This window comes from Dendrobates tinctorius, unplaced genomic scaffold (assembly GCF_039654945.1).
Source record: "Dendrobates tinctorius isolate UK_male_01 unplaced genomic scaffold, ASM3965494v1 ptg000004l, whole genome shotgun sequence".
Lineage (NCBI taxonomy): Eukaryota > Metazoa > Chordata > Amphibia > Anura > Dendrobatidae > Dendrobates > Dendrobates tinctorius.
In genome coordinates this window covers 41,739,542-41,764,590 of record NW_027361672.1, presented here as the reverse complement: position 1 = coordinate 41,764,590, position 25,049 = coordinate 41,739,542, and the positions used below count along the sequence as shown (strand labels likewise).

Here is a 25,049-nt window from a genome sequence, read left to right as displayed (position 1 = left end):
AGAGGTGACTGTTTTTCTTCACTGTAAATCTCCTATTGAATGATGGGCCACAAGTTCTCTCTCAATAGGGTTTAGGTCATGTGGGGGAGAAGGCCATGTCATTATTTTTCATCTTTAAGGCTTTACTGGCATACACGCAGTGGAGTACTTTTGATGTATGCGATGGAGCATTGTCCTGCATAAAAATCATGGTTTTCTTGAAAGATGCAGACTTTTTCCTGTACCACTTTTCAAAAAATAGTTGATTTTAAGTCTATCAACCTGAAGAAGTCCAACAAACTTATCTTTACTAATACTTCACATAGAAGTTGTCACGCATGCTGGTGGCACACGTGATTTTGCGGACCCACTGTTCCATGTGGCTGGTCTTATCTAGGAAGGGCATAGCTAAGCTGCTACCGAGTGTTCACTTGAGCTCCTGATGGTAGTCAGACTGCAGGTTGCCACCAGTTACAACTTTTAGGCAGTTCCCGATAGTATAGCTGCAGACTCCAGGGATCAGGTACGTAGACATACATAGGGTAAGGGCTCAGTTCAAACTGCTAAGTTCTGGATGCTCTGTAGAATGGTTGCTGACATGAAGTCTGACAAGGCTGATTCAGAGACTGGTTGTAACAGTCTGGATATACGGGCTACTCATAGGCACACGTTCAGACACACAGGTCTCGGATACTGATTCAGGGACTCGCTGCACTCAGACAGGGGGATGAGGTTCAGACACTGGCTGCAGCAGGACTAGGAATTTTGGGTCCAGGACTGGCCGCACCAGGGCTATGTGCATGCGCTGCCCCTTGTAGAGCACCAGGAAGATAGGGAGCATGCAGGAGACCATGCTGACTGGCCAGGTCAGTGAGTGTGCCAGTGTCCCTACATGGAGGGGGAAGGGGAACCATCCAGGGGCACCAGCAAACAGCAAAACAGAAGTACCCCACCTCCTCCTTGCTGGCGTCTGAGTCAAAGTGGTGGTATGAACCTGTTACTGATCCAGCAATGGGCTCATCCGTCTGGTCCATCAAGCTTTACTCTCATCTCATCAGTTTACAAAACCTTTGAAAAATCTGTCTTCAGATATTTCTTGGCCCAGTGTTGACGTTTTTACTTCTGTGTCTTGTTCAGTGATTGTCGGGTTTCAGCCTTCCTTACCTTGGCTATGTCTCTGATCATTGAACACCTCATACTTCAGGGCACTCCAGGGAGGTTGAAGTTGTGGAATAAAACAGCACTGGAGGATAATGTGTTCCTGGTCACTTCACCTTTGTTTTCTCTCAGATCTTTGGCAGTGAGTGTGCGACTTTTTTCTTTCTTTTTTTGTTGACTATTTGTAACAAAACTTTGATGGCTCTGTGATCACACCCCAATATCTTAGCAATTTCAAGAGTGTTACATGCCTCTGTAAGACTTGTAACATTTTTTCTGTACTTTTCAGAGTCAGTTATATCTTTTTTGATGAAAACAAGCGACTTAATCATTCTGCACACCTTGACAAAGGGTTTTGTATTTCGTGTTTCTTCCCTCATTACACAAATACACAAAAGCACACAAGAAGGATGGCATTGAAAGAAGGGAGGCGCTGAACCAGGACAAGTGACACCCATCATAGCAGACAGACCCATAGATGATTATAGTAAAAGATGTTTTTTCTTTTGTTGCAGGTCAGATCTAGGGAATATACACAAGATATTAGTATGCTGTATATGAGGACTGAAAGGTGTTGGCTGTATCTCATATGGGGCAAACGTGGTGACAGGTTACCTTTAAGCAGAAGCTGTGTAAGATTTATATTTTTGTGTGTGAAATATTGTATTATACATACTTACCAATGAAAATCACAAAAAGAAAAAAAGCACTAACAAGAACCAAAGTACTAAAAATAGAAAACTTTATTGAGATAACAATAAAAACCCAAGTGTAGAAACAAAGGGGTAATCACAGGGAAATGACAGTGGCAAGTCAAAAAGATGGAACCACTGTACAGACCGGTAAGGGAAACTACAGGCAAAGTAAACAATTGTAAACAAATAGGTCTGCTCAAAGTTGCAAATGCATTGTGCAACAAGGTAGTAAACATAGAGAGTGTATCAAAAGGTAAAAGTATACTTGGAGCAGAGAGAAAACCCCCATAGTGCCTGTCCGCCACAATAGGAAGGAATGTACAGAACAAATGACAGTAAAGATAAGATACATATATGCCTGAGGGATTACTTGGAGGGCCGTGGTGCCACCCACCCCAATGCACATTTCAGCTTAGGGCCTTCTTCCAGGGTTACCTTATCTTTGTGGTCTTTTGCTCTGTACATTCCTTCCTATTGTGGAGGTCAGCCTCTATGGGTTTTTTCTCTGTGCTCCAAGTGTACCTTTTGATACACTCTCTATGTTTACTACCTTGTTGCACAATGCATTTGCACCTTTGAGCAGACCTGTTTGCTTACAATTGTTTACTTTGCCTGTAGTTTCCCTTACCTGTCTGCAAACCGTGGTTCTTAGATTTTGGCTTACCACTGTCATTTCCCTGTCATTACCTCTTTGTTTCTACACTTGTGTTTTTGTTATCTCAATAAAGTTTTCTATTTTTAGTATTTTGGTTCTTGTACTAGTGCTTTTTCTCTTTATATCATTTTCATTATTCTTGCACTGAACCTTTTCTATATATCCTTTGCACCCCGATATGCTTCTCTTTTGATTAGCATCACAATTTGTGGGTGCTGGCTTGGTATATAGGCTTTGCATATTTACCAATGAAGTGATCTCCATTAAAAATTGGCTGCATGCGTGACTTTATTACTGTAAACTCATATTAAAAATGAGTGATTTTCCAATGAGAATTGACTATAAATTGCATGCACTGTCAAGGTCACAATTTTAGCTTGGTCAATTTTTCAAGCAAGTTGTAGTTGTAAAATGGCCGCTGGACAGGTCATTGAGGGAAGATATGCATCATCAAGGCTGATAGCTTCATTGATGTAAGCCCGGTAAAGAAGGCTTCAGCACGTATAGTACTGAGAGTTAATTAGGCGTATTAGGGTTGGGTTTATGAGCTGTTAAAAAGATGTGTAGGACTTGCTGCTCACATATCCCATCCCGGGGGCGTGGTATGGCAGATAAACTGGAGACTAGGTGTCTCATTCAGTGTCTGTGACTGAAGGTGTGGAGACCTCAGGTGTGTTTGTTAAAAGGACACCAACCTGAGTGGGAAAAAACCTGCACTACTGTACGCACAATTTGCTTTTTGTTTATTTTTTCACTCTATGCCGGAAAAGGCTGCCTTTTTGTTTTGCTCACGCTGAGCAGTTTATGAAGTTTAATAACCCAGCCTGGACATTTTGACTAAACCGCTTCCTGTGCCTACCTCAACCGCAGCTGAGTGAGTAGAAGCACTACAACACTATAAGGACAGATGAGCTCCTCAGCAGTCAAATGACGAATCAGTTAGCGTGAGGATGATAAATGATATTAGATGTAGAACGTTGCTTAGAATGGAAGATGCTGACACTTGCTAATTTAGACGTGCTTGCAGTTGAATACCCAAACCAGGACCCTGGGGACCATGCATTATATACATCAGCTGTATGCAGTGAAGTCTCTGTATGCAGAGCTATGTATTCTTAAAGAAACAGGACTTTATGTACTTTTCACTATTAAACACAATTATCCCTTATAATATATTTATAGCAGGGCGTCAACATAATATACTCGTATGTAGGAAGTCTGACCACTGTGACTACAAGAGCTAAGAGGAAACAGTTGTGCCAATTTGCTTCATATCAACTCTGATTTGAATTTTTTCTGCAGACCGCACATACAGTTGTGGCCAAAAGTATTGACACCCCTGCAATTCTGTCAGATAATACTCAGTTTCTTCCTGAAAATGATTGCAAACACAAATTCTTTGGTATTATTATCTTCATTTAATTTGTCTTAAATGAAAAAACACAAAAGAGAATGAAGCAAAAAGCAAAACATTGATCATTTCACACAAAACTCCAAAAATGGGCCAGACAAAAGTATTTGCACCCTCAGCCTAATACTTGGTTGCACAACCTTTAGCCAAAATAACTGCGACCAACCGCTTCCGGTAACCATCAATGAGTTTCTTACAATGCTCTGCTTTAATTTTAGACCACTCTTCTTTGGCAAACTGCTCCAGGTCCCTGATATTTGAAGGGTGCCTTCTCCAAATTGCCATTTTTAGATCTCTCCACAGGTGTTCTATGGGATTCAGGTCTGGACTCATTGCTGGCCACCTTAGAAGTCTCCAGTGCTTTCTCTCAAGCCATTTTCTAGTGCTTTTTGAAGTGTGTTTTGGGTCATTGCCCTGCTGGAAGACCCATGACCTCTGAGAGAGACCCAGTTTTCTCACACTGGGCCCTACATTATGCTGCAAAATTTGTTGGCAATCTTCAGACTTCATAATGCCATGCACATGGTCAAGCAATCCAGTGCCAGAGGCAGCATAGCAACCCCAAAACATCAGGGAACCTCCGCCATGTTTGACTGTAGGGACCGTGTTCTTTTCTTTGAATGCCTCTTTTTTTCTCCTGTAAACTCTATGTTGATGCCTTTGCCCAAAAAGCTCTACTTTTGTCTCATCTGACCAGAGAACATTCTTCCAAAACGTTTTAGGCTTTTTCAGGTAAGTTTTGGCAAACTCCAGCCTGGCTTTTTTATGTCTCGGGGTAAGAAGTTGGGTCTTCCTGGGTCTCCTACTATACAGTCCCTTTTCATTCAGATGCCGATGGATAGTACGGGTTGACACTGTTGTACCCTCGGACTGCAGGGAAGCTTGAACTTGTTTGGATGTTAGTCGAGGTTCTTTATCCAACATCCGCACACTCTTGCGTTGAAATCTCTTGTCAATTTTTCTTTTCCGTCCACATCTAGGGAGGTTAGCCACAGTGCCATGGGCTTTAAACTTCTTGATGACACTGTGCACTGTAGACACAGGAACATTCAGGTCTTTGGAGATGGACTTGTAGCCTTGAGATTGCTCATGCTTCCTCACAATTTGGTTTCTCAAGTCCTCAGACAGTTCTTTGGTCTTTCTTTTCTCCATGCTCAATGTGGTACACACAAGGACACAGGACAGAGGTTGAGTCAACTTTAATTCATGTCAACTGGCTGCAAGTGTGATTTAGTTATTGCCAACACCTGTTAGGTGCCACAGGTAAGTTACAGGTGCTGTTAATTACACAAATTAGAGAAGCATCACATGATTTTTCGAACAGTGCCAATACTTTTGTCCACCCTCTTTTTTATGTTTGGTGTGGAATTATATCCAATTTGGCTTTAGGACAATTCTTTTTGTGTTTTTTCATTTAAGATAAATTAAATGAAGATAATAATACCAAAGAATTTGTGTTTGCAATCATTTTCAGGAAGAAACTGAGTATTATCTGACAGAATTGCAGGGGTGTCAATACTTTTGGCCACAACTGTAGATTGCCATAGTCAACGGCTAACCATCAATAAAATCAATATACAGATGTGCTTTATACATTAAAGCGAGAGATATTTTATACTTGTTCTCTGCAGCGGCCGAATGATAAGGGTTCGGAACTGAGGATCCCAATCATTAACTCTGATTTCCCTAATATAGGGTATTTCAAGGTGAGAATTTAAAATGAAGCCATTATTTAATGTTTTTTTTATTCCATTATTGCTATTTTTTGTATTCACTTTACCTAGGTTTTGGTTTTATTTGCATTGAGCCCTCACTCTTTCCCCGCATATCGCTGATACTTTACCATATTTATAGTAACTCACTGAAGCTACATGATTGAAACATACTAAGATTTGCTGTAAACCCAACAAGACTTGCCAGTAACCTCGTCTCCCTCAGGTAATCAGGAAAGGGATTTTCTATGACAGACTGAGGGTCACAAGGGGTGAGCATTATTTTATCCATGTCAGAAGAATGTCAGATGCTGTTTAGCAGAAAGGTATTGCTTGCTATGCAATAAAAATTGATTATGGGATCGTCCTAAAATAAAACCTTTAAATTTATGTTAGAGGTCATTTTAATATGTAATAATGTTATTTTAATCCTAACTGTCATTCTTTGACATTAGATGCTTCAAGGTTGTAAATGAATGATTCACTAGAAAACAAAGTGATCTCCCTGTAGTAAAGAGCTTGATGGATTCTACAACTGTCAAAATTAAAATCAGCAATGGCTTTCAAATAAAAAAAATTCAAGAAATAATTCCCAGTGATATATTTAATGATTCAAAAGTACAATGCATATTAAATGATATACCTAAAATATTCCTGAGGATAGGGAATAACTTACTGATAGCTGGGGGCCCAATCACTTGGACCCCCTACTATTTCACAACAGGGATCTGCAGCCCATGCCAGGCTCACAGCCTCATCTCGAATGTGGTGAAGGTGCTCATGCTCGACCTTTGCTCCATTCATTGTCTATGAGACTGCTGGAAGTAGTTATACTCGACTTTATGCGTCAGTCCCATAGTCAATGAATGGTGCAAAGGTTGAGCACCTCAGCTTCATTCCAGACCTAGCTCTGCAGGACCCAGTTTCTTGTTTTCAGATCCCAGATCTAGAGATTGTGGGTGTCCAAGTGGTTAGATCCCCAGTGACAAGTAAAATATACCTTATCTAGTGGATAGGGGATATCTTAGTATTTGAGAATAATGAAACTTGATATTTTTAAAATAATATTTAGGTAACATAGCTTACTGGATAATGGCTCCAAAGTCACTTGGAGGGTTTTGTTCTTGAATTCTGCCTTCTGCACTCCAGTATAAAACACAACATGTCCTGTTAGGAAGGCTGACACTGTATAAAGATTAGAACTTTGGTTCTTGAAAGTTAAAGTGACTTTGAAGTCACTGCCAAATATTGCATTATCCTCTTGAAATTCCATTGTAGTGTCAAAGCCAGAGCGAAATTGTTCCTTGTCTTGAAATTCTTTTTTGACACCATACATGAGTGCGGCCTCAAGTGCCAATCTCTCTTCTTCAGTACCTGTTAAAGTAGAAAAGGGCAATCAAAATTAAAGGTAGTAAAAATACAGCAAAATCTCATTCCATTGTGTTATGCAAATTTAGCTCTGCCAAATTGGTGCATTTGCAAAATATTTTACCTAAAGGGGGACTCTGGGCTACTTATCAAAAACACTAACAGAAGTTCTGCATTATCTCAGGGGACAGCTGCTAGAACAAAATTAAGAAATCAGTTTGAAGTGTGTTCCTTGTCGTCTATGCCAAAGGCAAAATCTACTTATTGTGCTTGCAAATTATTTGAGTAGACCTCATATATGTACAACTTTCTATAGTACTAATGCTTTAATATTACATTTTTTTCCCACAAAGAAAACTTTTGAATAACAGACTTATGATAAAAATCTTGAAAATTCAGTATTTCCTGAATAGCCAATGCTTCTGTTACCAGTAAGCAATACAATCTTACAGTGACTGGGAAATGTACCTGTAATTCACTACCATTACCCTCCCAGGACTATTAGCTGAATACAGCCTCTTGCCATGTTGCTGCATGGACAATTGCTGTTGTAATAATGTATTATTCATGTGTCGTTAAAGGAAATATGTCACCAGGTTTTTTCAACCCCATCTGAGAGCAACATGATGCAGAGACCCTGATTCCAGCGATGTATCACTTACTGCTCCGCTTGCTGTAGTGTTTATTAAATCGCAATGTTCTCTACTACAGATCTAGCAATTCTCTGAATGCTGAGGTCTGTATAACCCCGCCCCCAGGGCTGGGTCCAGGTTTTCATGGACCTCAGGCAAAAGATTCTCAGTGGGCCCCTTTAATACATACCACAATTCATGATGCACAGATATGGCAGAGAAATATAGGTATAGTACAATGACAAAGGATTCACTTACTTCTTTCATTACATGAGTGACATCAATAGCTCAGAAACTGGACAGTATAGTCCTCCATACAGTATTATGGACACCAAATAGTGCTCCATACAGAATGAGCCCCACAAATTTGCTCCACACAAGATAGACCCCATATAATGCTCCATACACTATAATGAGCCCCATATATTTCTCCATACAAGACAGACCCCATATAATGCTCCATACACTATAATAAGCCCCATATATTGCTCCATACAGTATAATGAGCCCCATATATTGCTCCATACAGTGTATAAAATGCCCCATATATTGCTCCATATAGTATAATGAGCCCCATATATTGCATTGCTCCATACAGTATAATGAGCCTTATATAATGCTCCGAACAGTATAATGAGCTATAATGCTCCATACAGAATAATGAGTCCCATATATTGATCCATACAGAATAATGGACCCCATATAATAATCCATATGGTATAATGAGCCCCATATATTGCTCCATACAGCATAATGAGCCCCATATATTGCTCCATATAGAATAATGAGCCCCATATATTGGCCCAAACAGAATATAACTGGCCCCATATATTGCTCCATACAGTATAATGAGCCACATATATTGCTCCATATAGTATAACGGCACCATGTATTGCTCCAAACAGTATAATGGACCCCATATAATATTCCATACAGTATAATGAGCCCCATATAATGCTCCGCACAGTATAATGAGCCCCACATATTGATCCATACAGAATAATGGGCCCCATAAAATGCTCCATATATAATGGGCCCCCTATATGATGCTCCTGTGTATGATGGGCCTTATATGATGCTCCATATATAATGGGTCCCATATATGATGCTCCAGTGTATGATGGGCCCCATATAATACTCAATAAATAATATGTTCTTTCTTGGTTTCCTCAGTGTCGGTGTCTTCTGGCTCTCTGCACTGTGACTGTTCAGGCAGAGGTTGAACACTAATTACGTCATCGCACTCTCTGACCTGAAATGTCACAGTCAGGAGATGCAGAAAATGCCAAAGCGGTTAAACAGGGAGAGGTAAGTATCGCAAGTGCTGGGGCCTTGAGTAAGCGGGCGGGGGGGCCCTGAGCAAGCATGCGGTGAGCCCACTCGCGGGCACTGACACTGGCCCAGGCACCAGGCCTCCATAGCGTGCCAGTGTTCCCGATGGCAAGCCTCATCAGGACCCTAACACTTGCCTAGGTGCACTGAGTGCTGACGTCAGCCCACAACAGTGATTGGCAGCTGTTTTCCCTGTGTATAGGCAAAAAGCTGTCAATCAGTGGTGGGAGGTGGGGTTATGGAGAGTTGAATAGAAGCAGGTTTACTAATCCTCTAATGATAATCTCCTGCTGATAAAACAGTAATTGTATCAAAACTCCAGCTAGCAGGCCATTAAGTGACACATCACTGCAAACAGGGTCTCTGTCTCTACATTATGCTCATCTCAGATTAAGTGGCAAAAACCTGGTGAAATATTCTGTTTAACAGATTAAAAAAGCAGTTAGTAAAAATTACTAAAATATTTTGGGGTATTCCAAAATGACCCATAATGATACTCTTCCAGCAGGATGCACATATACGTCAATGTGGATGGCCTCTCTTCTGAAATCCATCTTGTTGAATGCCTGTTTCTGTAGCGTAGCTTCTTTCTTTCTCCAAGCAGACACAATGGCGATTATACACCCTACATGACTTAGTGTTTATTAGGGCTCGGGATTGTGTGTGACACTTTCTGCTTTCCTGTTGGATGTCATTGCTCCAGTCTCTTGTTAACTGCTTGGTTTTCATTCTACAACCTTTCCTCACATCCATCCTCCTGGGATTCAGTAGCTAAGCAACCGCACAGTACTCACACTACAAATCTCCCAGGGATTGCATGGCAAATAGCCCTCCCATTAAATATTGAAAAACCTTAATGGTGATCACTGACATGCTTTCTTTCACTAGACTTTTTTCCAGTTTCCTTTCCTTTTTACTTTCAGTCCAAAACTGCAATAAATGCTAAAATATTTACTGTACCATTCATTAACATGTTCTTTCACACATACGCTGGCCACATCTCAATGATTCTGACAGCGTTTCTTCTGAATTCATTTTAGTAAGAAAAGTGCATGTGTTTTGTCACATGAGTTCCATTTTGGGCTTTTGAGAGATGCAGTTTTTCATCTAAAAGGTCGGATGAATAACAAAAGCCGCTGTACACAGACAACAGAAAGCCACACAAAGGAAATGCTTTATCAGCAGTAAGTGGCTTTGTGCGCCCTGACAATGGCTTTGGTTAAAATAGTACATGAAATTAATGTATTCATTAAAATATTAGAACAATTAATGAAATTGATTATCAGTTAATGGTCGCTTTGAAATATATTACTCTGATTGTGGAAACTATACATTATTTATGTGTAGACAATATATTGGAGGCTCAGAGCAGGAAGCCCACCGCCCTTAGGGACCAGTAGTGGTCTTCCACTGAATTATTAAACATTGGTTTCTGTGCATCTGGCATACGTCCAAGTCTATCATTCACTTAGGTTTGGATAAGAAATTTTATACCATACTATGCTAAAGAAACTTGTAGACATGGTTTCATTTTTTTCGGTATGCAAGCTGTCATTATGATTACCAGATAATTAATTTGATTTGACCCATGTGTCACATTCTTCCACCTCGTGAAAGTACAAATCTTGTCATATAAAGAGATGGATTGTTATCTATGAGGCAGTTGACCAGCGGCTCCCAAACATAGGAGAACCCCATGAATAAAGGTGTTGTATATGTGGCACCCCTGAGGGTCTAGTCACCACAGAGGTACTGCACCTCATCCAGAGGTGTGGTATCCCACCCTCAGGTAAGGAGGGTGTGTGGCGCCTCTGAGGGTTCAGTCGCCACAGAGGTACTGCACCTCCTCCGGAGGTGTAGTATCCCACTCTCCAGGTAAGAGGGAACACCTGACCAGCCTCCAACACCTGCATCCCACACAAACACAGTAGTGTAGCAGAGCAACCTTCATGGCTCCCTGCTTGGAACATGAAGAGTGCTGGGAGGAGGGTGGAGCTTAGACTGCACATGAGAGCAGGAAAATATTAGGAAAAGAGTCAGTCTGTGAGAGAAGATCCCCATAGAAGGATGGAGTGAAGGAGGTGCTGCAGAAGACTTCAGTGACCTGGAGCTGCTGGCACAGGAAAGAGCCATAGAAAGCCTGATTCTTCAGAAGGAAGATAGTTTAGTACGGAACGTAAGGAGAAGAGAACTAAGGACTAGGGTCAGAGCAGAACCCTTCCTGAAGTTTGAAATGCCTGGCCAGGGTCCGTCCCTGAGGCTGTTTGTGAAACTAATGTTCCAGCAGCAGACACTGGAGGAATAGGAGCTCTGACCACTCTATTCCCACAAAAGACTCGAAGACACGGTGGCAACCTATGTGTGAGCCTGGACATGACGGATGGAGTCCCCGAAGCAGGCTACAGTCACTTGTCATGCGAGTAGAGTTCCAAAGAACATCTGAGAGGAGGAACTTGGGTTTAACACACAGCTACAAGTACTTCAGTATAAGCGCTAGAAAGGAGACATTCAGAACAAGCACACGAAAGGGAGAGCTGGAAAGGTTAATTCCGTCTGCCTGGGAGTTGGCTGAGCCCCTGATCTGGAGACCGCGGCATTGAAGCGGGCACCTGTCTGTGCCAAGAACGTGAGTAAAAGAACTGGAACTGCATTCATCTGTCTCATTGCCTTCTTCCTGCGCCAACCCACTCAGCACTGCTACATCTCTGTGCCTAACACTGCACTATCTACTTCTCCTCACTAACTCCTCATTTGCTAACCTCATCTACTCTGCCCTGGGACTACAGCCCTACCTTTGGAGGGCTACAACATCGTTGCTGCACCACACCATCTGTCCCAGAGAGGCAACCCTGCAATGCTGGTCAAACTGACCAGAAACCACAGGTGGCATCACGAATCCTCTCAATGACTTTATCCCCATCACTCTACCCCTTTTACATTGGCCGCCTGAGGCCACGGACCGGGTCATTGCTACTGTGACATCTCCCATTGTAATCAACGGGCCCGGCACCGAGTACCCCACGGCCTCTGGGGGAAAGTCAGGTGCACTACCCAACACCTACACACAACACACACTAGCAGCAGGGCACCCTAGATGTACCCTACAGGAGGATGATCTCATCCCTGGCTGGGTAGGAAAGGGTGTTGGGAGGTGGGCGGAGATGGTAGGTAAAAGGGGAGGAGCTTAGCAAGCCAGAGCTGAAGTAACTGTAAGTGCCTCAGCCGCAACCACATTCATTCCCTAAAAAAGGCAGCCAGATAGGAGCAAGGGGACACCGAGAATGTTGCCCGACAGGGTCTGTGGCTGCTGGCTCGGGGACACTGTTTGTGAAGGCATTGAGTTTGAGAGGTAAAGGTCAGCACAGTGAGACAGCCAGGAAAGGCGAACATCAAAGGGAGTCCTGGAAAGATGTTTCCGATATACCTGGGAGTTTGCTGGACCCCTCTCCTGAAGAACATGGCACTAAGCGGGCACCTGTGCACAAGTGAACCATGAGTAAATCTCTGAAACTGCACACCGCTGTGTCCTTTGTGTCATTCGCATCTCGCCTGCCTTGCACTGCACGTACCACCACAGCCACCATCTTTACTTATATCATCCTTAACTGCCCTGGGACAAAAGCTCTGCCTATGGAGAGCTATAACAACTTGGCTGCATTACCATCGGTCCCAGAGGATCTGCCCTGCAGCGCCTGACCAGAAACCACATGTGGCGTCACGACAAACATCTCTTACAAACTACCCCTTCATCGTCATCTTTAACTTTACTGGATGCCCAGGGCCACGGACCGGGTCACTGCTGCCATGACATCCCCTTTAAGAACTGTCTGGCCCAGTAACGAGTATCCTAAGGCCCTGTGGGTCGCTCCATATACACCAGAAATGAGTCAGTTTATTTTTCAATAAAGTCAGATTTTATTTATATCCTGGATGGATGTGCCAATACACTCCCTTTTCTTCCACTACTTGTCTGTGATCACCAGCGGGTACGGCACTCTCAGGACGAACTCAAGCTGAAGCACTGATCCAGCGATTCACAACGTGGTAAATCTCCAAACCTTCCTCTCCCTTCTCCCCACTACTATTACATAGTTCCTTGTAGCCTGGTTCCTGTAAGGCTTACCAAGAATCAGAAGAGCCGCAGACATGGAGTAGTTATAAGGGGATCCAAAAAGTAGAAACATTTGTGGAGGTTCAGATGTCGAATAGTTTTGAAAAAGGCATTCCAGCTAAAGGCATTAGATACATAATAAATATGAAATAAGACTGCTGGGTCCTCTACTAATTATTTTATCAAAACAAAGGAGGAGTTTTGCTGCTCAATGCAAAATGTATTAGCCTGACAGAAATATAACTTACTGCTGGGAGTCTTTCTTTTCCCATTTTGCACTGTATTTAAGGGGTTAAACGCTAGTCAGACACGTCTGGGGGATTAATAGTTTTCAACCTGGATGGTGCCAAGATGCGACTATCCAGGCTGAGAACCACTGGCGAATGAACTGCTGTGAGCGCAGCCTCAGTGACCGGCAATGACGTCATCGAGGTTATGTCCAGTCACTGAGGCTGCATTCCCAGCCGAGCTGAACTGCTGTGACCTTGGTGAGATCCCCGCTAGCACCGTGGGAAAAAGTCACTGAGTTCATCGCAGTTTAAGCTCAGTGGCTTCACAGCAGATAACCGTGAGAATTTCTCACAGTGATCTGCTGGTGCTGAGGTCACGGCAGTTCAGCCCTGCTGGGAATGCAGCCTCAGTGACCGGAGGTAATCTCGATGACGTCACAGCTAGTCACTGAGGCTGCGCTCGCAGCAGCTCATTCACCAGTGGTTCTCAGCCTGGATAGTCGCATCTTGGCACCATCCAGTCTGAAAACTATTAATCCCGCAGACGTGTCTTACTAGCTTACAACCCCTTAAATACAGTGCAAAATGGGAAGAGAACTACCAGTGGTTCTCAGCCTGGATGGTCACATCTTGGCACCGTCCAGGTTGAAAAAAATTAAAATCCCCCAGACATCGATTTCAGCATGGGACAGAATAACAGACAGGTATGGTATATTGTGTTTTTTTATTTTAGTTTTTTTTACAGGAGAATGAGAGCTTTAGTGGAATAGGCGTTAGGTGAGTATAACTGTGTTTCTTATTTTTAAATAAAATGGAAAACTGTGCTTAGTATTATTTCTAATAAAGGACTTGATTCTGGCTGTGTCTTTATTTACAATTTAACTATAGAATTAGTAATGGAAAGGTGTCTTATAGACATCTCTCCATTACTAACTAATCGAAGTACATGTATCAAAGTACTTCTGGCAGTTATAACATGGAAGTTAGACAGGGCAGGAGACAGGTAAGACATTTATATACATCTACTCCCTGTACATTTGGAGTACAACAAATATATACCATATGCATTTGTGTAATTTATATCCTGGCCGCTGCATTCACACACATCCACCGCCCTGGCATTAACTCTCCACACTCCATCCATATTGGCCCCTCGCTTCTTTCCTCTCCTATGTATAGCACTCACGCTCTTTTCACATTGTTAAATTGCACAGATCCAGGCAGTCCCACCATTCAACACCAGAGATGCTCTCACAAATCACTTAACCATCTGCTCACTCTTTCTATCCTCCTTCTCCTAGTCGCAGGAGACATTGCTCCCAACCCTGGTCCCCCATGTTATAGAAAGTCAAACCCCCCCACTGCTACACTCAGAAACCCCTCTAATCTTATTAATATTCCCTGCATGCCATCTGTCTCTCTTAATTGTGCACTTTGGAATTCTAGCTCAGTGTGTAACAAACTTTCCTTCATCCATGACTTCTTCCTTTCTAATTCTCTTAACCTCCTGGCTCTTACTGAAACCTGGATCCAGCAGTCAGATACTACCGCTGCTGCTGCTCTTTCATACGGGGGGCTACACTTCTCTCATACCCCAAGATCAGACAATAGAGCTGGTGGAGGCGTTGGTCTGCTCCTATCACCAAAATGTACCTTTCAGGTTATCCCTCAAGTACCCTCACTTGTCTTCCCTTCTTTTGAGGTCCATGCCGTCAGACTCTACACCCCCTTCTCCATGCAAGTGGCGGTGGTGTATCGTCCTCCCAGCCCCTCCCATCAGTTCCTGGATCATTTTGCCACTTGGCTTCCACATTTTCTCTCCTGTGACATCCCTACCCTCATCATGGGAGATTTCAACATCCCCATTGCTCTTCCCCTCTCCCCATCTGCTACTCACCTTTTATCTCTAACCTCCTCATTTGGCCTTTCGCAGCTTACTAATTCTCCAACGCATGAAGACGGAAACTCCCTCGACTTGGTCTTCTCTCGGTTTTGTGCAGTGGATGATTTTGCAAACTCCCCTCTCCCGCTCTCTGACCACAATCTTCTTTCATTCTCTATAAAGAACTGCCAGGCTGCTCAGGTCACCCCCACTGTCCAGACTTATAGAAACATACAGGCCATTAACACCCAGAAACTTCTGAAGAACTTGCAGTCTTCATTGGCCCCTATCTCCTCCCTCTCATGTCCTGATTCTGCATTGAAGCATTACAATGAAACACTTCAAAGTGCCCTGGATGAATTTGCACCCCTTATAAATAGAACACCACAACACAGACGGCGACAACCCTGGCACACGGTGCAAACACGTTTCCTGCAGCGGTGCTCCAGGTGCGCCGAACGTCTGTGGAGAAAATCCAATCTACACGAAGATTTCATCCATTTTAAGTTTATGCTTAGAACATACAACACTGCCCTTCACCTCTCCAAACAAACCTATTTCAACACCCTCATCACCTCACTGTCCAATAACCCGAAACGTCTCTTTGACACTTTTCATTCTCTACTCAAGCCAAGAGTACAGGCCCCAACCACGGAGCTCCGAGCTGACGATCTGGCCAATTACTTCAAAGAAAAAATTGACCAGATCCGACAGGAAATTATCTCCAAATCCCCTCATACCATGCACTGTCCTCCCTCCCCCACTGCATCTAACTCACTCTCTGATTTTGAACCAGTCACAGAAGAAGAAGTAAGCAGGCTCCTTGCATCTTCTCGCCCAACTACTTGCACCAGTGACCCATTTCCGTCACATCTCCTCCAGTCCCTTTCCCCTGCTGTCACCCCTCACCTAACTAAAATATTTAACCTCTCTCTCTCTTCTGGTATTTTTCCCTCCTCATTTAAGCATGCCATCATACATCCACTACTTAAAAAACCATCCCTCGACCAAAACTGTGCCGCTAACTATAGACCTGTCTCTAATCTTCCCTTCATCTCTAAACTCCTGGAACGCCTGGTCCACTCCCGTCTTATCCGCTATCTCTCAGAAAACTCTGTTCTCTACCCTCTCCAATCCGGTTTCCGCTCTTTACACTCCACTGAAACTGCCCTCATTAAAGTCTCTAATGATCTGCTAACAGCTAAATGAAATGGTCATTACTCCATGCTAATTCTCTTGGATCTCTCTGCAGCATTCGACACTGTGGATCATCAGCTCCTCCTCACTATGCACCATTCCATTGGCCTCAAGGACACCGTTCTCTCCTGGTTCTCCTCCTATCTCTCCGACCGCTCCTTTACTGTTTCTTTTGCCGGTTCCTCCTCCTCTCACCTTCCCCTTACTGTTGGGGTTCCTCAAGGATCGGTTCTAGGCCCCCTCCTCTTCTCCTTGTACACTGCCCCTATTGGTCAAACAATCAGTAGATTTGGTTTCCAGTACCATCTCTATGCTGATGACACCCAATTATACGCTTCTTCTCCTGACATCACGCCAGCCTTTCTAGAAAACACTGGCGATTGTCTAAACGCTGTGTCTAATATCATGTCCTCACTATATCTGAAACTGAACCTGTCAAAGACTGAACTCCTGGTGTTTCCTCCCGCTACTAATGTACCTATACCCGACATTGCTATTTCTGTGTGTGGTTCCACTATTACTCCCCAGCAACATGCCCGCTGTCTTGGGGTCATACTTGATTCCGAGCTTTCCTTTACCCCCCACATTCGATCACTGGCTCGCTCTTGTCATCTGCACCTCAAAAACATTTCTAGAATTCGACCTTTTCTTACTTTTGACTCTGCAAAAACTCTTACTGTTTCTCTTATTCATTCTCGTCTCGACTATTGTAACTCTCTTCTAATCGGTCTCCCTCTTACCAAACTCTCCCCTCTCCAATCTGTCTTGAATGCTGCAGCCAGGATCATATTCCTCACCAATCGTTACACCGATGCCTCTACCTTGTGCCAGTCATTACACTGGCTACCCATCCACTCCAGAATTCAGTATAAACTTATTACCCTCACCCACAAAGCCCTCCATGGCTCAGCACCACCCTACATCTCCTCCCTTGTTTCAGTATACCACCCTACCCGCGCCCTCCGTTCTGCTGATGACCTGAGGTTAGTATCCTCAATAGTCAGAACCTCCCACTCCCGTCTCCAAGACTTTACACATGCCGCGCCAATTCTTTGGAATGCACTTCCCAGGTCAATACGATTAGTCCCCAATCCCCACAATTTTAAGCGTGTCCTGAAAACGCATTTATTCAGACTGGCCTATCGCCTCAACACATTAACCTAACCTATCCCTGTGTGGCAGAGCCAAAAGTTTTACCATAACCAGGTTCCCAGCATCATGTTCCCACATGCTTTATGCATCCATTAGCCCTCTGTGTCTGTACTGTTACACACTTAACATTATGGCTGGTCCATACAATCAGAGAAACTGTTACCACCCACCTTTCGTGTCTACCTCTTTCCTCATAGACTGTAAGCTTGCGAGCAGGGCCCTCACTCCTCTTGTTATTTGTTATAATCTACTGTATGTGATTATTGTTATGCTGTAATGTCTATTGTCTGTACAAATCCCCTCTGAAATGTAAAGTGCTGCGGAATATGTCGGCGCTATAAAAATAAAATTTATTATTATTATTATTATTATTATTACTAACCCGTGGGCTTGAAGTCCCCGACAATACAAAGGTGACATCAACCTCAAAAATATGTACCCCACTTGCCTTGTAGCAGTGGCAAGTGGAAAGATCCGGGCAAAGCGCCAGAATTAGCGCATCTAATAGATGTGTCTTTTCTGTGCGGCTGTGGGCTGCTATTTTCAGGCTGGGGGGCAAATATCCATGGCCCCTTACCAGTGCTCAGCTGTCAGCTTCAGCAAGGCTGGTTGTCAAAAATGGGGGGACCTCATGTGATTTTTTCAATTATTAATTTAATTAAAAAATATGGTTCGGGGACCCCTCTATTCTTGTTAACCAGCCTTGCTGAAGCTGACAGCTGAGGGTTGCAGCCCCCAACTGTGAGTTTTGCCAGGCTGGTTATCAAAAATACAGGGGATCCCATGCAAGTTTTTTTTTTAAATTATTTATTTACAGCGCAGGAGCGGCTGATGAAGGTCGGCGTCACACTATCAGTGTCTGCTGGTTGACAATTATTAATTTAATTAAAAAATATGGTTCGGGGACCCCTCTATTCTTGTTAACCAGCCTTGCTGAAGCTGACAGCTGAGGGTTGCAGCCCCCAGCTGTGAGTTTTGCCAGGCTGGTTATCAAAAATACAGGGGATCCCATGCAAGTTTTTTTTTAAATTATTTATTTACAGCGCAGGAGCGGCTGATGAAGGCCGGCGTCACACTATCAGTGTCTGCTGGTGGACAAGCTGCATGGTCGCATCATGCAACCATGCAGTCTGCCTTCTAGATGTAGCAGAGCTAGACCCATTGTGGGACTAATGGATTAAAAGCATCTCTGCGGAAAGGTGAGGAATTTTGTTGTTTGTTTTTTTTAACCTCTTTTGCAGATAATGAGGGCATTGGGTGAATAGGCAAGGTCATAAGTATGGTTTAATTAAGATTATTAAAGGAGTCTGTGTCTTTCTTTCAATTAAAGGACTTTTTCCTGGGTGTCTGTGTTTTCTTACAATGTGACTATGGGGTTAGTAATGGGGGCGTCTTATTGACGACTCTCCATTACTAGCCTCTGGGCTTGATGTGACCTGACAATGCAAAGGTGACATCAACCAACCCACCCAACCATCACCCCACTTGCCACCGCTACAGGGCAAGTGGGAAGAACGATGCCAAGATGCGCTTTTTCTGCGGCAGCTGAGAACTGATGCATTTAGCATGGGGGGCCAGTATCCATGGCCTTTTCCTAAGTTATTAATATCAGCCCACAGCTGTCTGCATAGCCTTTGTTGGTTATTATAGGGGACTCCACGTCATATTTTGGGGGGGATCCCCCATTTTAATAGCCAGTAAAGGCTTAGTATACAGCTCTGAGTTGATATTAATTGCCTGGGAAGCTCCATGGGTATTACCCTTTGAAAAGGTTTTAAACATCGGCTTTCCCTCTGCTAATTACAAAAATTACTCGAGAGCCTACGCCATTTTTTTTTCAGAAAAATAATCTTGTATTAATTAAATACAAGTACAGTAAGCTGCACACACCCTGTATTGTACACTGTGTTCCAAATTATTATGCAAATGATATTTTTCTCTGATTTTCCTAAATAGTCGGTACAAATGACAGTCAGTCTAATAAAAGTCATCACCCGTTAGATTATACATCGAATTTTATTGAAGAAACCTCCCAATGATAACAGTATAATCTCCAAAATGACTAAAAACTCAAATTGCACTGTTCCAAATTATTAGGCACAGTAGAATTTCTAAACATTTGATCTGTTTTAAAGAACTGAAAATGTTCATTTGTGGAATTTGCAGCATTAGGAGGTCACATTCACTGAACAAAAAAGCTATTTAACTCCAAAACATCCTAACAGGCCAAGTTACATGCTATCATATTAACCCTTCTGTGACATCACCTTCACAATTCTTGCGTCCATTGAACTTGTGAGTTTTTGGAGAGTTTCTGCTTGGATTTCTTTGCATGAAGTCAGAATAGCCTTCCAGAGTTGCTGTTTTGATGTGAACTGCCTCCCACCCTCATAGATCTTTTGCTTGATGATACTCCAAAGGTTCTCTATAGGGTTGAGGTCAGGGGAAGATGGTGGCCACACCATGAGTTTATCTCCTTTTATGCCTATAGCAGTCAATGACTCAGAGGTATTCTTTGCAGTATGAGATGGTGCATTGTCATGCATGAAGATGATTTTGCTCCTGAAGGCACATTTCTGCTTTTTATACCATGGAAGACAGCTGTCAGTCAGAAACTCTATATACAGTACTTTGCAGAGGTCATTTTCACACTTTCAGGAACCTTAAAGAGCCCTACCAGCTGTTTCCCCATGATTCTGGCCCAAAACATGACTCCTCCTCCATGCTGAAGTCGCAGCCTTGTTGGGACATAGTGGCCATCCACCAACCATCCACTACTCCATCCATCTGGACCATCCAGGGTTGCTCGACACTCATCAGTAAACAAGACTGTATGAAAAATTGTCTTCATGCATGTCTGGACCCACTGCAACCATTTCTGCTTGTGAACACTGTTTAGGGGTGGCCGAATAGTAGGTTTATGCACCACAGCAAGCCTTTGAAGGATCCTACACCATGCGGTTCGAGGGACTCCAGAGGCAACAGCAGCTTTAAATATCTGTTTGCTGGTTTGTAATGGCTTTTTAGCAGCTGCTCTCTTAATCCGATGAACTTGCCTGGCAGAAACCTTCCTCATTCTGCCTTTATCAGCACAAACATGTCTGTGCTCAGAATCAACCACAAATCTCTTAACAGTACGATGGTCACGTTTAAATTTTTGGGAAATATCTAATGTTTTCATCTCTTGACCAAGGCATTGCACTATTTGATGCTTTTCAGCAGCAGAGAGGTCCTTTTTCTTTCCTAAATTCCTTGAAACCTGTGCCCTGCTTAATAATGTGGAACATCATTCTTAAGTAGTTTTCCTTTAATTGGGCTCACCTGGTAAACTAATTATCACAGGAATTTGAGATTGATTTCAGTGATTCAAAGAGCCCTGATACACAATACCATCTATGAGTTTATTTGAAAAACAAAAAATTACATCTTTATGACACTTAAATCCAATTTGCATAATAATTTGGAACGCAGTGTAATTGTCACAGACATCTGTATATCTACCTAGTCTGTATGTATTTACTGTATGTAATCCATCTCTTCTATCCTGTCGGCTCCTGCAGTGATTTTACTGTACTGCGGCTGCTGAATTACAGTCTTTTGTTCTATCTATCTATGTAATATACATACATACAGTATATACTTATGTGTGTGTCACTGACATCTATATATATGTATTCTATGTGTATATATCTATTCTATTGTAGCCTGTCACTCTGTGATTTTACTGAAAGCGGCACATGAACTGTCAGCTTTTATTCTATCTTTCACTGAATGTTACCGACTTTTTCCGATTTTAAGAAAAATCCTTGCGTTACTAATCACTAATCCAAATGTACCATATTCGTGCCGAATTTATGTTTGGTGATCATTTTCCGAACCTATTCTGTCATCTCTATTTATGAGCCGCAACATGTCAATTTCTGTCAGCAGAAGATTCCACAATAGAATGTATTGGATGCAGTAAATCCACATTGTTCCGTGAACACGTGCGTATTTACCTGCGTGATTAGAATGCAGCGTTTTGGACGCAGTAAAAATACACTAAGGCCAATGCGCTGCTCCTTCCTGATCGTGGGCACGTACTCTTATAGTCTAAGGAGGACATTATGGGAACAGATGAAGACTTATTGAAATTCAATGTTGACATGCCAATAAGCAGAATAATAAATGTAGATGGCAGATAAATCAGAATACAAAATCATGGATTCTTTTGTCTTGTCATGATGACCATCTGTCATGTTCCATTATGTTGGCTATGTAAAGCTTCATCTGACAAGGATAGAGATTGCTATACATGTGTGTATACAGAACATTACCAGCTTTTATATTTCAATTTTACACGTACACAAAAGGTAAAAACAGAAGATAAACTAGGCAATAGCTTCAATCGGTTCATAATAATATGAAAAATTCCACAGTAACTTAGTGCTCAAACTGTTATGCTTTGTAATCAAATTCCAAGAATTTGTGCAAAGTAGTGGAGCATCATTCTCAAACAGTGACTTGCCCCACTATGCCTCTGTAGGGAAATGTCAGTCTGAAGGTCACAATGACATCTGTTGACTGCTGCAAGAATAAGGCTAGAGGCTATCAAATAATAATAATAATAATAATAATAATAATAATAATAATAACGTGATTTTAATGAACAGAGAGCAAATAGAATATATATTGACATACAGCTATTGAAAATTAATATATCTCAACTGACTATAGTACATATAATTAGCAACTATGGAGTATGGAGGAGGGGGCCAAAATCCCGGCTGCAGTGTATGGAAACTTGGTCAAGAACTACAGGAGACATCTGACCTCTGTATTTGCAAACAAAGGTTTCTGTGCCAAATATTATGTTCTGTTTTTCTATTGTGTCAAATACTTTTGTCATGCAATAAAATGCAATTTTATTATGTAAAAATCAAGCCATGTGATTTTCTGTTTTTTATTTTTAGATTTTGTCTCTTACAGTTGAAGTGTACCTACAATAAAAATTACAGGCCTCACCATTTTTTGTAGGTGGGAAAACTTGCAAAATTGGCAGTGTATAAAATACTTATTTTCCCCACTGTATATGGCAACTAAAGACCAAGGAGGTTATAACCATTGAAATGCCAATTACACTCCATGAAATGTAAACCGATTACAAGTAAAAGGGCATCTCCAGATATCCAGATATAACTGTGTTAAGTGAACAATCAAAACATGCTCACAGTAATCCAATACCACCTTGTAAGAAGTCCAGAAAACGCGTAATTACCTTCTGAAAACTTGTAAAGGTCCGTTATATCAAGTTCTCCATTTCCTCCTATTTCTTTAGTTAATATTTTCTGTCCCACATGAGTTTTGTCAATACACTGAACCTCTCTTGTTCCATCTTTCATTACCTTGGAATATACAATATCACTGTTAACCTGCAAAGACAAAATCAGGATTAGTTTATCTCTTGAAGACTTATATTTCACACATGCGTCTGCTTTTAAAGGAGTTGTCCACTTTCAGAAGATCCTGGATCCGGTGAACAGTTTATTTAAAAAGGTGTCACTGGAGCGTCCCACAGGGCCGTGGGGTACTCAGTACCGGGCCGGACGGTTCTTAAAGTGGAATGTCACGGAGCAGTTGCACGGTCCGTGGTCCTGAGCATCCAGTAAAATTAATAAATGATGATTATGATAGGGTAGTTTGTAGAGGAAATAGTTTGTGACGCCACCCGTGGTATTCGGAAAGGGTAGCCGACTCTGCAATGCAGATCCTCTGGGATGGTGTTAGGGCAGCAAAGATGGTTAAGCTCTCCACAGTTAGAGCTGTGTCCCAGGGCAGGTAGGATGTTATAAGTATTGGTGGTGGCTGTTGTGGTGAGTGTGGTGCAGGCAGGTGAGACGCAAATGACACAGATGACACAGCAGGGTGCAGTTTCCAATATTTTACTCACAGTTCTCTTGTGCACAGATGCCTGCTTAGTGCCGTGTCCTCCAGGTGAGGGATCCAGCAAACTCCGAGGTAGATTGGGATACACCTTTCCAGGACTCCCTTCTGTGTATTTCTTTCCTAGCCGTCTCACTGTACTGATTTTGTCCTCCTGCCCAGCACCTTCACAAACAGTGTCTAAAGCCAGCAGCCGTAGACCTTGTTGGGTGACGTCCTCTGAGTCCCCTTGCTCCTATATCTAACTGCCTTTTCAGGAATGAATGTGGTTATGGCTGAGGTACGTACAGCTACCTAAGCCCCCAGCTTGCTAGCTGAGTCTTGTAGTCCTCCACTAGTCTTAGGGGCCACCTCCCCCACTGCGAACTGGTCCCTCCACTTCTGGATACGGGCCCCATAGGAGGACTCCGCACCTCCCGTGCCCCAAGGACCCCTTCTGTCCTCCCAGGAGCTTCCTTCAGGCTCTCCTCACAACTCTTTCTCCAGCTCTTCCTACTACACTCCTTCTCTATCTACTCACGTTCTCACTAATTCTCCTCAGACTCTGTCAGCACTCACTCCTTCTCTCACTCCCATCAGACTGACTGACTCTTTCCAGAACAATCTTCTTACCTCAGCAATAACTCCTCCCACCAACTGCCACTCCCTTAAGCTCCACCCCTTCTCTACCTTCCACACTCATTCCCCAACACCCTTTCCTAGCCAGCCTGGGATGAAGCCATCCTCCCTAAGGGTACACCCAGATGCCCTGACTGAACTGGTGTGTGTTAGGTGCGAGTGTTAGAGTCCTGGGTAGTGCTCCCTCCTTACCCGAGAGTGGGATACCACACCTCTGGATGAGGTGCAGTACCTCTGTGGCAACTGGACTCTCAGGGGCGTCACATTACGTCCCACAACTTGGTAATTATACAGTGTTGTATTATGATTATTTATTTATTAATTTATACTCCTATGTAGTTTGCCTTTTGAAGTTTGTCCTGACTGTCTCCCTGTAGTCTAGCTCTCATGTAAGTACCCCTTCCCTTCTTCCTCAGTTACAATTTGGTCAGCCATCATTGTGAGGTTCATCTTCTGTACATCCTTAGTTAAATGGGTTGTTCAATACTAGGACCACTCCTTCTTGATCTGAATGTTTGGCCCTGATAAAATAAAAAAGCCTATAGTCACCTCCCATGCTGGTGCCTCTCCAGCGGTATTGGCACTCGCGGTCCCGGGCTTTCATGCGGTGGTATGACAAGTCGTGCCCAGTGCCCAATCAGCTCTGGCCTCTCTGTCTGTGCCTTCATACAAATTGAACATGAAGAGGAAGTCATAGATCAGCTGCTGCCTGGACTTCCTCATCATGTTCTGGCACCACGTGTCATACAACCAGACAAGAGCCCTGGGGCCGTGACTCCCATTACTGCTGGAAGAGCACTGGCATGGGAGGAGAGTATAAGCTTTTTTATTTTATCTGAGCCAAACATTCAGATTGCGAAGGCGTTGTTCTAGTAGTGGACAACCTCTTTAAGAATTAACTTTTCACAAGCTGATACTGCTAAAACTCCTGGAATCTTCATACATGCCTCTGAAGCTGAGCTGACAAAATTTTTGTGTGAGTACTTGTTTAATAT

At 42.9% G+C, this 25,049-nt stretch overlaps 1 protein-coding gene across 1 annotated transcript in view; it reads right to left on the bottom strand.

Moving 5' to 3' along the window:
• F13A1 (coagulation factor XIII A chain) overlaps positions 1–25,049 on the bottom strand; it is a 309,831-nt gene that overhangs the window by 50,487 nt on the left and 234,295 nt on the right. The window contains exons 11-12 of the mRNA XM_073567328.1: positions 22,772–22,925; positions 6,697–6,984 (exon numbers count right to left, since the gene is read on the bottom strand). Coding sequence (XP_073423429.1) covers positions 6,697–6,984; positions 22,772–22,925 — 442 coding nt within the window. The remainder of the gene's footprint in view (positions 1–6,696; positions 6,985–22,771; positions 22,926–25,049) is intronic.